Source organism: Manacus vitellinus, unplaced genomic scaffold, assembly GCF_001715985.3.
Source record: "Manacus vitellinus isolate BGI_N305 unplaced genomic scaffold, ASM171598v3 scaffold_36_pilon, whole genome shotgun sequence".
Classification (NCBI taxonomy): Eukaryota; Metazoa; Chordata; class Aves; order Passeriformes; family Pipridae; genus Manacus; species Manacus vitellinus.
Genome location: NW_021940508.1, coordinates 5,672,764 through 5,688,309, shown reverse-complemented (window position 1 = coordinate 5,688,309; position 15,546 = coordinate 5,672,764). Strand labels below are relative to the sequence as shown.

The following is a 15,546-nucleotide window of genomic DNA, read 5'->3' as shown; positions in this document are numbered from 1 at the left end:
ACGACAGTTTGTAAGTTAGTAATTTGGTAAGACCTTACTGATTTCTAGAAAGGAAGCACCTTAGGTGTGCAGCAAAAACAACTAACTGTTCCCTGTGCAATTATCAACTACAAAGCAACCTACAGAAAGCAGGAGGCTTCTGCCACTCCCCCACCCAGACAGAGTAGTTCTCCCCACAGCTCTGTGGGATGGGTTGGGAGAAATATGTCTGCAAAGTACAGCGGCTCCTGTATTTGCCCACCTTCCCAGAGAGGCGCTGCCACTGCATAGCAGAGAATCACCCCTTGCAGATCTACCTACAGATGAAGAACTGGAGGCAAACATGTGGCTCCCAGCCACCGACACCGCAACTCTGCGGAAAAACTTTTCAAGTCCCAAATCTGCACAGAGATAATAAATCAATGCTACTGCACAAACTGTACACAGTGCAACCCCTAAATAACAGAGGTGATCACCCAAAAGGTGGGTGGAAGGCACCCACAATGGCAGCTGGTTTACATGGTTCATGATCACTAGAGTCTGCATGCTTCCAGCTGCTTCTAAAACCTTGGAGCTAACTGCAGAAAGATAGGAGAGGGTGGCTTACCCCAAAGGAAGTAATAATCTCATTTGATGAGAAAAACAGAGTCAAAAAATAGGTACATGAAAACTTAAGAAATATTAGCTTGGAAATGTTATAAAAGAGTTGAAGCTTCTAAACCAAGGGAAGTTAAAACAACTGCCAGTCTACCCAGAGAAATCACTGTTTCTAACTCTTTGCTCAACATAGAGCACAACAAGAAATTTGTTTTGCATTTGAGCTTGAAAGTCAAAACAAGTCTTCTGTAGTCCAAAACATATCCATCTGATGACTTTAAAGAGTATTTAATGAAAAGACGTGCATATTTTTAGCATATTTATATGACAGCTACAATACTAGTGTGGATTGCATTAGGGAAAACAATATACACCTAGGTTAATGTTTGTCTATTTTTCCTTAGCATTCAGCCAGCTGGTATCTAGCAAGTGTGTAAACACATTACTGAGGGGAGAGAAGAGGACTTTTTGACCCAGGGAATTCAGTGCTCTCAGATAAGCAATAAACCAGGAACCTGTCTTTGGGTTTAACCCTTAATTTGCAGTAATTTTTTTTTAAAAAATACATCCAGATTCCACAGAAAGAAAATATGCTTGTTCATAAATATGCCTGTGAATAGGTACTCTTCTGTAGCTGCATCAACTTTGCACAAACATATGTATTTAAAGATCCACAATTAATATTCTGTATGTCAGTAATGACAAGATGCACCATCTCAGAATGAAAGTCACCCTGTGTCAAGTGTGTGACACGAGCATCGCCTCCCCTGTATTTTGCAGGTGTAACTTTGGCACTTATGTTTGAACACAGGATTTGTTCACCATTAGTATTATTACTGGCTACTTTGAGAGCAGCTGGAAGTCCTGGGTATGGGAAGACACCTCTCAAATGCCAGCTCTTGCTACACGTGAGAAACCAGCCACATGCAGAAATCCTCACCTTGCCTTGCCCTTTCATCAGGACAATGTTGGAAATGATGGACGGCTGGGTTAGTCTCCATGGAGATTCCACTTGGGCAGCACTGAAGGAACGGGTAGATTTCTTCACGATATGGTAGTCCTAACAAACATCAGCAAACAAGGAAAGTTGCTCTGATTGCTTGGCACAGATACTGGGGACGTCATACCGGGAAAATTGCATGTGTGGGGGAAGAGAGATGGAGTATCTTACAGATATATTCAGAAAAAAAAAAGTTCAAGGGATGAAACTCCAGCTCACTTCAGTCAAAGTGAAACTTGCCACAGTAATTTCCCCACATTTTGCACAGTAGAATAATTTTGTAATGTACCAGTCACAGTTTCAATTAAAAAGATTAAAGGTAACCTCATGATATACTCAAGTGTTTATCCAGGAAAGGGAAAAGAGAACAGAAAAGAAAAAAAGAAGAGGATAAGGAGGGAAAGGGGAAAGGTGAAGAAAGAAGAAGAGAGAGAGAAGAGAGAGAAGAGAGAGAAGAGAGAGAAGAGAGAGAAGAGAGAGAAGAGAGAGAAGAGAGAGAAGAGAGAGAAGAGAGAGAAGAGAGAGAAGAGAGAGAAGAGAGAGAAGAGAGAGAAGAGAGAGAAGAGAGAGAAGAGAGAGAAGAGAGAGAAAAGAGAAGCCTACATTATCAAATCATTATTTTAAAGAGAAAAAGGGTTTTTTTTAAGTGAGCAGCCTTAGGACCTTGTGGCCACAGCAAGCAGTATTTGCCTTCACGATCCCCAGAGTAGTTCTCCATAGGTGCTCAGGCCTGGTTTCAGTCCCTGTGACGTACCTACATGGTCTTATTTCATGACCCTCACTCCTTTCTATGAGCTCCAGACAGATGTCAAAGGACCGAGCACAGCGAGGTGCTCACAGCCAGCCTCGCCTTTCCACCCACCTGTCTGGCTCCTGCTGACTCCAGCTGCTGGGGCAGAGAGTGCTTTCTTCCACCTCGGGAATATTTCACTGCTATTTCATAATTAGATTCACCATTTTCCACTGTCAGCTCATCGTCTTCTCCCACAGACTCCAAGCGGGATCCGGCACCTAGGGAAAACGACAGAAACACATCCTGCAAACATCTCAGAGCTGCTTTAACCTCTCACCAGCAAGCAATAATCACCTCCTGCAAATCTTAACTTAAACAGTGCCTTAAAACAATGCCATGCAGTTCCCAATTGGGTAGTTAGAAACCAGTTTTGATCACACTCACCCAAAAACTTTTCCTGCTATCACAGGTTTTCTACAACCTTTCAGTGATGCTGAACTTCTCAGCAGTGTCACTTGTGATAGTAAGGAAAAGAAGAAGATAATTGAGCCGTAGCTCAGGGACAGAAAAGAAATTCAGCTGTTCATACCCAATGGCATTTGCCAGTGCACTAAGCTCTCAAGCTTCATTTATTTAAAATTAGAAGACCTCACACTGTAGCAGTATTCATTTCTGAAAGTGTCATGTCACTTTGAGCATTTTTACTGGAATGGAAAAAGGAGAAATGTGCCAAATAAACTCTATTTTCTTTTCTTCCGGCCACAATCCTAGTTGTCTTGAGGAGAAGAATGCAGAGTTCACATAAGAAACAGAATTATTAGTCTTGAAGGACATCCTGTAATTAGCCAGAGTATCCCACTCTTCACACCAAGGCTCCTCCAATTCTCATTTTCTCTAAGGTCCCCGCAGGATTCTCAGTCACAGAAGTTCCTGCAGATTTATCCCTGTCATTTCCCCACCACACAGGGAAGGGCCATTAACCCTATTTTACAGATGAAAACCCAAGAGATCCGCCAAATTCGCACAATCTGGATTTCATGACAAGATTTTAAGATTGGTTTAAAGTAATGTGAATCTGGAGCTGACATGGAAAGCAGAAGCTCTGATTTCCTTTCATCCTCACTGCCCTGTCTGTGCCCTGGGAACAGGGCTCACGCGTCATGGGTTGAGGCAGAAACACTGCAAATTTGCCCAGGAGAGCCCCAGACACGTTTTTTGCCACCTCCTCCTTGCCTGGAGGCTGCACAAGCATCACTGCCAGTGCCGGGGAGGCACGGAGCATGGAGCTGGGGCAGCCGCTTGTTTTCCCTCAGCATGAAATCAATCCTGCTGACGCATTCACAGGCAGAATTCACACCCACTGCCCAGAGCGCAATTTAAATCCAATCCTTGGTTCGGGGTGTAAAATTATCTCTGCTTTTAAACTCCTTTTCCCCCAGCACACAGGTTGCTGCTGCTGCACACAGACAGGGTAGCTATCTCGGCAGGACCCGGCACTCTGGCACTTCTTTCGCTGCCAAGCCCTCCTGGCACCTACAAGCTAATGGTTTCCCATCACCTCTCCCTCACTTCTTCTAGGATAACAGTTATATTTCTGTGTTTACTGCCCATCTCTCAATGCAGCTTCCCTTCCCACGCTGCAGCCCAAGCTGCTGGATGCTCCAGGCTCACCCACAGCCCAAGGGCATCAGCACCCAAGGGAACTGGGGCTGGATCCCCAGTGATCCATCAACTTAGAGCCACAGGGGCTACTGGCAGAGGAGCTCCCTGGAGGACGCTAAAAATATATGAGAAATTGGAAATAGAGGTGAACACAGGAGGCAGGGAGCCTCAGAAAGCATCAGGAATGAGAACATGATCAAGCTCTGCACACAGGTTACTGTTAAGACTTGGGGACAAAGCAACAGAAAGTTTGGGGACTATTTGTCATAATGGGCATTTTGGTGATGGCATGTTGAAATATGTCCCTCCATCTCAGTAACACAGCACACTGAAATATACAGCAAATGCAAATGTTCAAAAGAAAAAAAGGAACAAGAAAAAAAAAAAAAAGAAAGAAGCTTCCAAAGTTTTGCATAATATTTCTGTCCCTACAATAGTTCAACTCATGAGGCTGAATGCAAACATCTTACAGATGGGTTTTTCCTTCCAAAATAAACTAATGTGGTCTTCAAAGGAAAGAAATGCTATCTCACTTCTAGAGAGCTAAAATAAATACACAACAGAAAAATTCTACTACTGCTATCTTTTATCAACCCAGCTTTACCTTGGGATCGACTTCTGTATTTCAGTATGCCACTTCCCAGAGTTGGACTCTGGTTGTTTCCTTTGGACACTTCTGCACAGGCTGGATCTTGAGACTTCTCAGTTTCCATCACCTAAAAAAAAGAAAAAAAAAATTGAGCAGTTGATGCAATTCCTCTCATTTTTACTAAGGGACAGAAAATTCCACTGCATATCATCTTTGCTTCCAAAACACATCATTGTATTAAGCCAGCACACATTTCTGTAAGCAATTTTTAGCAATGCCTTTGGACACTGTTGCACATCTTACCAACAGGCAAAGGTACAGCTCTGTATGGCCAGGCATCCTCTGCAGGGCACCACACTAATGTCCCCATAATGACTCCACCACCCATGGCACCTCATTCAGGTGCTTCTGCATGCATTTTATCAAAATTCTTATGTAGTTTTTTATTGCAAGCTTCCAGAGACATCACATATTTATAGAGGAAACCACTTTTAAAAGTGTTATTTTATTGTTACTGTCTGTGACTGAATGCTAATGCAATGGATGAAAAGCTTATTTAACAGAAAGTTAAGAAGATTATACCGCTAAGCACTTAAAAGCCTAGAAATGCGTAATTTAAATTTACATGAGGAATCATAACCCCGTCACCCTGAGTAAAGGCACTAGGACAGGAGTCCTCTGTTTACCAGCTGTGTTTGCCCAGATGCAGGTGACAAGGTCACATATCCCCTGCCTCCTGCTCCTGTGTGGTCAGGGATGAGCAGAGCTGCCCATGGGCAAAGACTCTCCCCAGTCCATGCGTTTTGGAAGACGCTGGTGAACTCCTTCTCCACTCTCTGCTCCCTTTACCAAGCTACAACAGTCACGTTTTCCAGGATGTGCCATCTCACCGTGATCCTCAATACACTCCCCCATGCACACACCAATTCTTCTACACTCTCACTCCATTACCCACTATGCATCCTCTACATGATTATTCACACGGTTCATGGCAAGGATGACAAAACTGCCAATACAACCTCTACTAGTAGCATTAAACCTTTAATGTACTATTTAAATTGCTGGAAGTCAGTTTCAAAAAAAATCCCACCCAAGTGATGAAACACTTCACTGTAAAAATACTTTCTACTTCTACTAGTCAATCTTAAAAATGTCAGTCTTTCCCAGAACCTGCTTCCTATTCCCCAGTCCTTCTTATCCTCAAGGTAAGAAACTCAAAGTTTATCTTTTGTACAGTCTAGACTTCATGATTTCAGTTCGAAGGGTAGAAACATCAGGAAAACACAAAACTGGCAGAAAACAGGAAGCTGGAAAACTGCTCTTTTTTTCTCCCCCTTCAAGATGAACACCTATAAGTAGTTTACACAGAGTTTGGACACCCTAGCTAGTTCTTTTTGATTTTTCAAGGCGTTGCAGCAACTACTTCAGAGTCCACTTCTAGTATCAAATGCTTTGCAGCTCACAGCTGCCATGTACAATCAGATCCATCTGATTCATTCATCAGTCTGAAAAAAATCAGCACTTATTATGTGGTCATCCTAATGAGGGACTCATTCCAGAAAAGATGTAAAACATCAGATTCAAAACCCCACCCATCAGCAATCAGGCCACAGTCAAAGCATCACAAACTCTCCCTACAGGAGACTTCTGGGATACCCATAAGACAGCATAAGCATCTGAAAATGAGGTGGGACCTCATGGATCTCACAAAGTTACAATGAAATTTACCACACTAGTAAAAACACTCTTTATGAAGTGAGAATGCCTCCCTTGTAGAAAGGTAGAAATCATTTGCACAAACACAAAAATCATGTAAGCTGGAGGTTTAACAGGTGTACAAAACAATCGGTGCAGAAGGGTAATGTTAACTCTGTGGTGGAGAAATATATGAAGCACAGGGATGAAGAAAAACGAGAGGGATGCCTCACCAAAGCAGACAATTTTGCCAGCATGCGTTCAACTATCCTAACAGACACGGACGAGTCTAACCTGATTTTTCCAGAGCTGAGCATAACCCAGCTGAAGTCTGGAGTTGTAGAGTTGTTTGGTTTCTACCATGTGCATGGACATGGGCAGTTACACTTGGTAAGACCACACAACTCCCAGCCCAAAGCTGGACTACTTCCTCCAGCTCAGAGGATGGTGGAAAAAATGACTTAGTTTGTAGAGTGTACAAAGAGACGGTGAAATCATTTTTGCCAGGGCCAATTTCCACTCAGAGCCCAGGCTAAAGGGTGACCTGTTTGGTACATCTTGTGTTTCTACTACATGGACTTTTGAGTTTGATTTGTTGCTTAAATGATGGGTTTTTTGCTTACATGTATTTTGACTGTGCCACAGAAGCAAAGTACAGATGCATTCTGCAGCTACACAGATTTCCATCTGGTGGGATGGGAAGAAAAACAGGAGACAATTTCCACTTGCATTAATACTATGCAACCCCTGCTCCTTCCCCTCATCGCTGCACAATCCAGGAGGCTGTGAGCCTATAGACATCAAAACCCCAAACCCCACATATGATCCCCAGAAGGGCATGTGTGTGTAAACATGGATGCTAGGCAAAGCCTCAAGACATTCTCAGTAGCTTCCTGAAATTATATTTTATCTAACTTGGCTTCAGACTACAATAAGGAGTTAAAAAAATTAAATTACCTACGTCTGTGTTTCTTTCTTGTTTTAGCAAAAGTATTTTTCTGACATTAATTATAAACATGTAGGGAAAGACAGTCTAGCATTTGCAATGAAGCAGATATTCTTTTTAAGTTGCTTAGCTTGCCTAGTAAACCACCAGGAGTTCTATCCTATTCAAAAAACACTTAGAAATCCGATCTACAAAGCTTGCAAGAACTCCCCAAAGGCATGTGTCTGTCGTATTTGGCTCTCCTATAACTTAGACAAGAAGAAAAACCCAGCTCCACCTTATCCTTCTGGCCGTGAACGTATCCCTTTACTGTCTCGAGGCGGCTGCCCAGGTTTAACCATGCCATTTTAATTTTCCTCACTTTCAAGGAAATGAAGCTTATTATTCCAGTTCTGTAGGTCTCGTATTAAACTAAACCAATAAATCCTACCCAATGCCGTCCCAGCTTTAAGGACAAGGGGAGCTTTAACACACACAGTAGTTTGAAGTGAGATCTAAAAATAGAGCCCATTTTGCCAGTTCATTAAGTAGCACCGGGATCAAGTGACGGTGACATCTCAATTGATTTCAAAGGAAACTGCGCTATCAGGGACACACGGTCCTGGCACTGCACCAGGACGAACAACTGCCCTCGGAGTCCTCGCCCGGGCAAAGCTCCAGTGTGACCAGGTTCTTAATGAGGCGAGATGAGGAGCAGGATTATGACAGTCTGCATTGTTTAACCGCAAACAGCTTGGCAATTGCTGCCGATCTACAAAAACGAGACGGCACACAGGGGATGATACAATTTAATAAGCAAACTGCTTTACTGCTGCCCTTGCAGAGCTCCTCAGCTGCTGCCTTCCCCATCTGCAAGCCCACCTGACTCCCCACGCCACAGCCTGGCTTGCTCTGCAGAGCACGAGCACCACACAGACAGTTTAACCTGGTAGTTTGGGAGTGAAACAGCGAGGATCAGACTGAGAACTCTGCAGCATGCCAAATTCAGCTCCACCTGCACTGGCACAGCAAGTCCACGAGCAAGACCACTGCCTTTCCTCAGAGCAGCAATGTGGAAGAGGAATGGCTGTGCCCCTGCACAAGCTCCATGGGGTAATTCCTCATCTTCTTTGGTCCTGACAGTTTTTCCTTAAGCAATACTATTCCAAACATTTAAACATGAAACATCCCAACACTGCGGTATGTGGGGTAACCATCAGGATGGACCCAATGGGTCTACATGAGGTGCCAGCACAGACCCTCCAGAGAAACACACAAAACACCCAATGCAAACCTGGCTTCACCTGCTTCCTGCACAAAGTCTTTCTTCCTAGCCTCTTGAGACCGGCTGATGCCTTAGACCCTTAACCTTTCCAAAAGTTTTTGAGATTTTCTTCCAAGATCTGTTATAATTCTAGCTGTTCTAGTTATTTGTGCAATTATTTATTGCTTTATGGGGCACAGCATGCTTTAAGCCTTAAATGTATCTCCTAGGCAGGGAACTCCACATGCCCCTTTGCCTTGCACGGAAAGTAAAATACCTTCACTTTTAAATTAGCTCTTTTTCAATTTAATTGAATCCATCTCCCAGATAAATTACAAACTGCAGCACTATAATTTACGAGAATTAACATTGCAAGTGATGCAGAGGACACGGATTTTCTAATCTTGGATGGCACCGACTTTTTCATGCCTTACTGTTCTGTTTTAGGACATGTACAAAGACGCCCAGACCCTGGAAGGAGACTGATGAGCTGGGACACACTGCATCAGGGGCTGCAGCACCCAGGGGCATTTTTCCAAAACACAGCACCTCCCACTGTCCAGGGAGCTCCATCAATTCAGCCATGGGGCATACAAGAAGTCCACAGATTTAGTAATTTTTGGTGCAAACTAGAGGACTCCCCTCTTTCAAAGGGCACTGCAACGCTGCTCCCCACCGTCATGAGGGGAGAAAACCCCTCAAGTGCAGAGAACCACGTTGAGTCATGGACAGAGGAAAAGAAGGAACATCACCTCCATGTCAGCTAATTCAGTGCCTTAACTGGCACCTGAGAAAAACCCTGTGCCCTGGTTTCTCCCACCAGGGCAAGGTTAATAGGGTGGAGAGCAGTTCTGCATGTTGCCCGAGGCAGGCTCCACCAGCAAGGCTCCAAGAGGGCTCAGGTTTGGACTCTATTCAGCACTGCTGGTGAAACAAAGCACTAGCAGCTCCCCTGGGAATTACACTTGCTGGTATCACCAGGTGTAGCCTGTACTTCCTCCTACCTAGCCAAAGGGGATGGGAACCCAAGGCCTGCATTACTGAATTTTAAAGGAAGTGTTGGAGAACTCTTGGTCCATGTGTAGCAGGAGGTCAAGGAATTTGATAAACAGTCAAGAACTGGAGCTGCCCTAATTTCTGAATAGGTGGAAATGCCAAATAAACAAAACAAAAGCCTTTAAAGTGGTCTCTAAGAATGTCTAGTCTGCCACTTTACCAAATGCCTGCATTCAAGAGCCACCCTAAGCCTTCAGTGTAAAGCAGCAGTTGCTAGAAGGGGCATTACCATTCGCTTCAGGAAGCATAAACCCTCAACAGCTATTTTTATGGCTCTTTACAAAGCCCACAGAGTAGCCCCACACAAACCTGCACATGAAACATAACCTGGCATTCACCAGAACAAAGCCAGCAGCGATACTTGCCCATGTAGCCTCAGCAAACAGACTGGAAACTATGTCAGAGCTAAGCTACTCTCATCTTCCAGAACACTCTATTTATTTGGCACAAGACACTCCAAAACCTCCTTCGATGTGTTTGATACCAAGAGCCTCAGCGTGTTGATCATTGTCCAGAGGATACTCGCAGGTTCTTGATGTAGCAGGATCCCAGCTGTGCTGGCTCCAATGACTCGCTGGTCAGGGCTGCAGTTATGGGAAGCAGATTTCACTTTCAGGTTTCCAAACAGTTGCTAAAATTATTAATAATGTTTTGAAGAAAAAAAACTTTTAAAATATCATTTTAAATAGGAAGAAATGCAGGAAATGGCTAACGCAGCTAAGTTCTCCAAGAAACACATAGCACAGACAGCATATGCCTTGGAAACAGTAAGATGCTCCCAGCTAAACAGTTCCCAATCCTTTTAAAGGAAATAAAATGCGCACAAACAGATCCCTGCTGTTCTCTTTTTCATGCTTTATCCTTTTTTCCCCTCAAACATCAAAAAGTAGGACACATCTCCATGCAATTTAGTCACTGTCCACGAGATGTCTCCATGCGCTGCAGAGGTCCCAGAAGACTGGTCCTGGTAAACAGTGAAAACCTAAAGGATTCCTTGATTCTGACACCCATGGAACTCAAGTCATGTGAAAGTTCATTCAGCTCCTCTGTTATTTTCTTTAATAAACACTCAGTTCGTGGTTTAGCACAAATCTGGAGCCTTTGCATCACGACAAACAATAAATTGCTTCTCTTTTTTTTTTTCTTTTTTTTCCTAAATGACAACCTTTCTACTCACAGTGAGGGACAAAGCAAGCAATAATCAGTCCTCCAAATAAACAACTCTCCTGAGAATAAAGAAAGACCTTCCTAACAACATCAACCCACAGCTGCAGAGTGTGTTCCCATGACATAGCTCATGGGAGTTTGCATTTCAGCTCCAAATCCACATTTTATACCACCCTAAGTACAAAGGATATAAAATATGCAACCATTAAGTGTCTTTCATACCTGTACAAAGATCTGAAGCCTCATGCATTATACAGGCTGCATGTATTCAAGCACAGCACATCTCAAAGGAGTTTTACTGGAGCCCAACCAAGACTGGACCATGTATACGCTCAAGAATTTGCAGATGTGATGATGCGACATTCACACTAAGTCTCAAAACCTAAAGCCTTTATCATCCTTCTGTTAATGTATGTGAACTGCATGGCTGTGACAGCATCTCTCTTGTTCCAGTGCCATGAGGGTGTTATTTTTAGCTTGTTAAAGGCAGTTCATCTCCTTCAAAACTGGGCAGTTATCCAAACAGCCAAAGGAGAGACAGGCTGTACTGTATCTGTTGCTTTATGGGAAAAACCCTCATTCACAAAAACAAAGACCATGCAGAACCTGTACTGTAGATAAACTTGTGTTTCTATTGCTCTGCTGACTCAGCTTTCAAACATATCACACGGGAAGAGCAAAAATTATAACTGGGCATTGTCTACGTTGATATTTATGGACAAGTTAAAAAGGTTATCTTCCACCAGCCCAAGCAACAAGAGATATTTCACATTTTGTAGACTGCATCATGTCTACAGAGAAACCTACAGAGTAATAGCCCCTGGATGAAACAGTTTTCTCTGGTCTTGCCTTTAAGATGGAGGCAGTAGAAAGTGGTCCTAAAAGGCTGGGAACCAGGTTCAGGGAAGGATGTGAGTGCTCTGAGGACCTCCCTCCTGACATGAAGAACACATTCATGTTAATGTCTCCTTGACAGGTGAATTTCAGGATGTGTGAAAAGCAGTAATTCAGTGACATTGTGCCCCTGGGGGCCTTTCAGCACCCATCCTCCTCCCCAAACTCATGCAATGTGTGCCAGCACCTTCCCCCAGCCCTGACCAGTGTCACACCATCACTGAACAACTCCTCCTCAACAAGACAAATTGCAATTGCTATTTTAATTTTGATAGGGCTTCTGGAAACAACACACACCCTGTGAACCAGATTTGGTCTCCAAATATTTTATCATTTCCCCTTGCCCAAATTCCTAACTATACTTACTTTGAAAACTCACATCTGGAGTCACTGTAGGACCCAGCATGTCTATGCAGTTACAGCATGAGGGAAGGGCAACAGCTCTGAGCCATGCCAAGGTGCAGCTGGACCCTGCCCCTTCCAAGAGAGACATGGCACATTCCAGGATCTGGAAACCACATCACCAGCCCTCACCACTGAAGAGGAAGAGGGTTACTGAACCCTTCCCCAGGACAAGGGCTGGCTACAGCTGAGCCCCACACCAGGTTCTTCAATTTCTCTCCCTCTCCCCTACCCCAAGTAGAGCATTTCATTGCAAAGCAAATTTCTTTCTTGAAAGAGTAAAAGCCCTTTTTTGCTTTTTTCCCAGCCATGCAGCGCTTTTTGAGGAGTGAGCTGTATTTCTGCAGGCTCTGTTGAGACTGCAGTGCCCTAATGGGAACAAACACTCCAGTCCTCCAAGTAACGAGGGCCCCTCCCCACGCTCTGCACACATTTAATTGTTGAGTTATGCTTCCTGTTCCTTCTCAATGCTAATGCTTTCTCTGAAATTCTCTCCAAGTGTTTCCAGAAGAACTTTTGACCTCAAGACTGTTTTTAAACTTATGGCATTGTTATCCTTGTCTTTATTATGCTTGCATGGCTACAGGTAATTATGTATGGATTCCCTGGTAGGACAGAAAGGCTCATGGCAGAAAATAACTGGTCAGTTCCACAGCTCAGAAAAAAAAATATTAATGAGGAGGGAGGGGAGTTAAACAAACGCATTTCTTCCTATTCAACAAACAGGTTTACTTATATGCTTTCAGCTACATGCCTAGCCAAAAAAAAAAAAAAAAAAAAAAAAAAAGAGTTTCGGTAGGGATCAGGTAATGCAGATCATGCAAGAAACCTTAACAGGAGACATCCTGTTTCTGTTACTGGTAAGAGGATGACAACCTTGCTGGGTCACAGCCATCTCTGCATGCAACGTGCTGACAGCTGATGTGAAGGCAACACATCACACACTTCAGGTCAACTCAAAATGATTAAACATCAGTAAAAAGGGCCTGACACCCCACAGCAGAGGATCACGCAGCTGAGGGTGCTGCCAGAGGCTGTGTCCCCAGCCTTCCCTGCACAGCCAGCTTGGGCACGGGGAAGCACACAGTGTCCCTTCCCAGCTCCCCCTCAACAGGTAGGGATAATAATGAACTCCTTTCCCAAACAGGAAATTTCTCTTTTGTACAATTCTATTCTGCATGGAATAGACTCAGCTCAGGGTCTATGCCTCCAGCATCACAAATGGCAAATACCAAGGGAAGAGCACATGATTTAAGTACAGATGAACAGTCCCCAGCCTTCCATCCCTGCCTCCAGCAACCACGGATCCAAACCTCCCAAGGCAGATGCCCTCTTCTTATATTTAGTAGCTTTCAGGGATTTCAAGTCGTTAATGTGAAGCTGATCACTGAAGCTGGGCATTTAAAAAATACTCAGACCATCATATATTGAACAACACAGCACTACGAGAAAGAGAGGTAAATAACTTTCGGAGCAACTAAGAACAGCACGTGCTTCTGTTCAGGGACCAAAAATGCTCCAAATTCACCAGACACTTTGCAAATTCTTAGCAGATGAGCTTTCTCTTTAGAGTTCATTTCCCAGGTTGCTCCATCAGCCAGCAATAAAGTGACAGATTCAATTTCAAGAACAGAAATACTAGTAAAAGTGAATTAGAATTAAAAATAAATCATCCAAGGCAAATACTATCATATTATCCTATTTCACTTGGACATAAATAATGATATTTTAAAACAGCAATGTCAACTGCACACAGCAAAATATGGATTGGGGTGGAGGAGTTTAAAATCCCCCAAGTGCCTCAGTACCATTTAGGACAACGTGACTCTCTGGCCCAGTATTTTGTGTCTGAAGTTAAAGAATATTTTGGCCCAACCAGCTCTGAAAAAATGCACTTAAAGGATATTAATGTAACCTTTTTCTGCCTGGCAACACAATTTTTATTAAAGTTAGAACTTTAAGGGTCATTTCATGTTAAACAGGGCTTTACATAAGGAGACTGTAAAAACAGAGCTTCAGTTAAATTGTATTATGAAATTTTTATTAATGAAACTTAACAAGTGGACTTTCAAGTAAGACTGAAAGTGATATTTCTCCTAAATTACAGTTTTCAAGTGTCACTAGACCCTTCTGCTGTGTCCTGGGGAAGCTTACTAGCTCAGACTCCATTTCCCTTCTGGAAACACTGGAGCAGAACTTCAAGACTTGCTCACAGGGAAATTTTCAACCTTTAGCCACTAGAAAAGATAATTTTAATATTTTTATTGGTTTTTTTTTTTCATAGAATTGTAGGGTAAGCCAGGTTTGGAAGGGACCCTTGGGGCATCCCTGGTCCAGGCTCCATCTCAAAACAGATTCAACTTAGATCAGGTTCCTCAGAGCCTGGTCCAGCTGAGTTTTAAGTAACTACAAGTATGAAGATTTGAATACATACCTTCATTCCAAGTGATTGTTTTTTTCTGCCTGGTTCAGCCTTTAAGCAACCAGGTGCTAAAGCATTAACAGCAAGACTATACAGTCCATCAGGTCTATAAATCATGGCTCTGCATACTCAGCAATGAATTATATTCACAGAGAAGTTAACGACAGAATATCTTGGAGAACCCTAAGAGCTCCTGCAAGTTTTGAAGTATCTTCTTTACTTGCTTAAGAATTAGATGTATACTGTTTGGGTCAGAAAAGGGACAGTGAAGCCTCAGCTGACAATAAATCACTCTGAATTACTCACTGTTACATAACCACCCAGCACCTGACAGCATCCCTTTGGAGTCCTTACAAAGCCCCACAGAGTAAACAAGAAAATCCATTAATCTCCTGTCAGAGGTGAGGAAGACAACTCCTGGCCAGAGCTGGGTGGAGAATCAGCTTCAAATCTAAGACATCTGACTCTTAAAACTCAGACTACAGTCTCAGTTACCTGGTCTAGTCCTTCAGTACCACCCACCCTGGAAGTCTAATACAATTACATTTGCAGTGATCAAAAATAGTCCAGCTTAATTCCTTCTTTAATCATCAGTCACGCTGTCATCCCTTATCTACAGTATAAATATAATTAAATATATATGAGAGAAAGAGAAGACATGTGAATATCATCAGGAGCGTGGGAGCAGCAAAGAACAGTGATTTCCAAAGCAATTTTGCAATAATCTATGTGACTATACATATATTTTAAAATATAAAATCATGTGACGCTTTGAGTTCATATTGGCCTTGAAATCAGCTTCTAAGCTTTGCTACGAAAAATCCCCACCATTTTGCCATGTGAAAAAAAGTCTTGTGAATTTTATCTTTTCCATACATTCACCTTCCTCTGTCCTGCCTGGTGGTACACAGGATTTGCACAGCCCGGCTCAGCTCAGGCTGTGATCTGATGAGGATGGATCAGGACGAGGGTAGAGCTGGGAGGTCTACACTGTACAGAGTGCCCAGCCCAGGCTGCAGAGAGCCCCTCTGCACTCTGAGGCTGAGACAGCAATTACAAGGGGAATGCAAAGACACCCTGTGCTTCAGATCAGAAAAGTAATGATTTCATCTGCAGATCAAGGAAAAACAGAAGAGGTCCCGAGAGTCACCAATAACTTGT

The 15,546-nt window shown here is 43.2% G+C and overlaps 1 protein-coding gene across 3 annotated transcripts in view; it reads right to left on the bottom strand.

Moving 5' to 3' along the window:
- The window catches only part of PDZD2 (PDZ domain containing 2), a 137,691-nt gene that overhangs the window by 34,857 nt on the left and 87,288 nt on the right, over nucleotides 1-15,546 (bottom strand). For all 3 annotated transcript variants that reach the window (XM_018077291.3, XM_025895625.2, XM_025895626.2), the window contains 3 exons: nucleotides 4,576-4,687; nucleotides 2,439-2,587; nucleotides 1,517-1,636 (listed from right to left, as the gene is read on the bottom strand). In XM_018077291.3, the coding sequence (XP_017932780.3) occupies nucleotides 1,517-1,636; nucleotides 2,439-2,587; nucleotides 4,576-4,687 (381 nt within the window). The remainder of the gene's footprint in view (nucleotides 1-1,516; nucleotides 1,637-2,438; nucleotides 2,588-4,575; nucleotides 4,688-15,546) is intronic.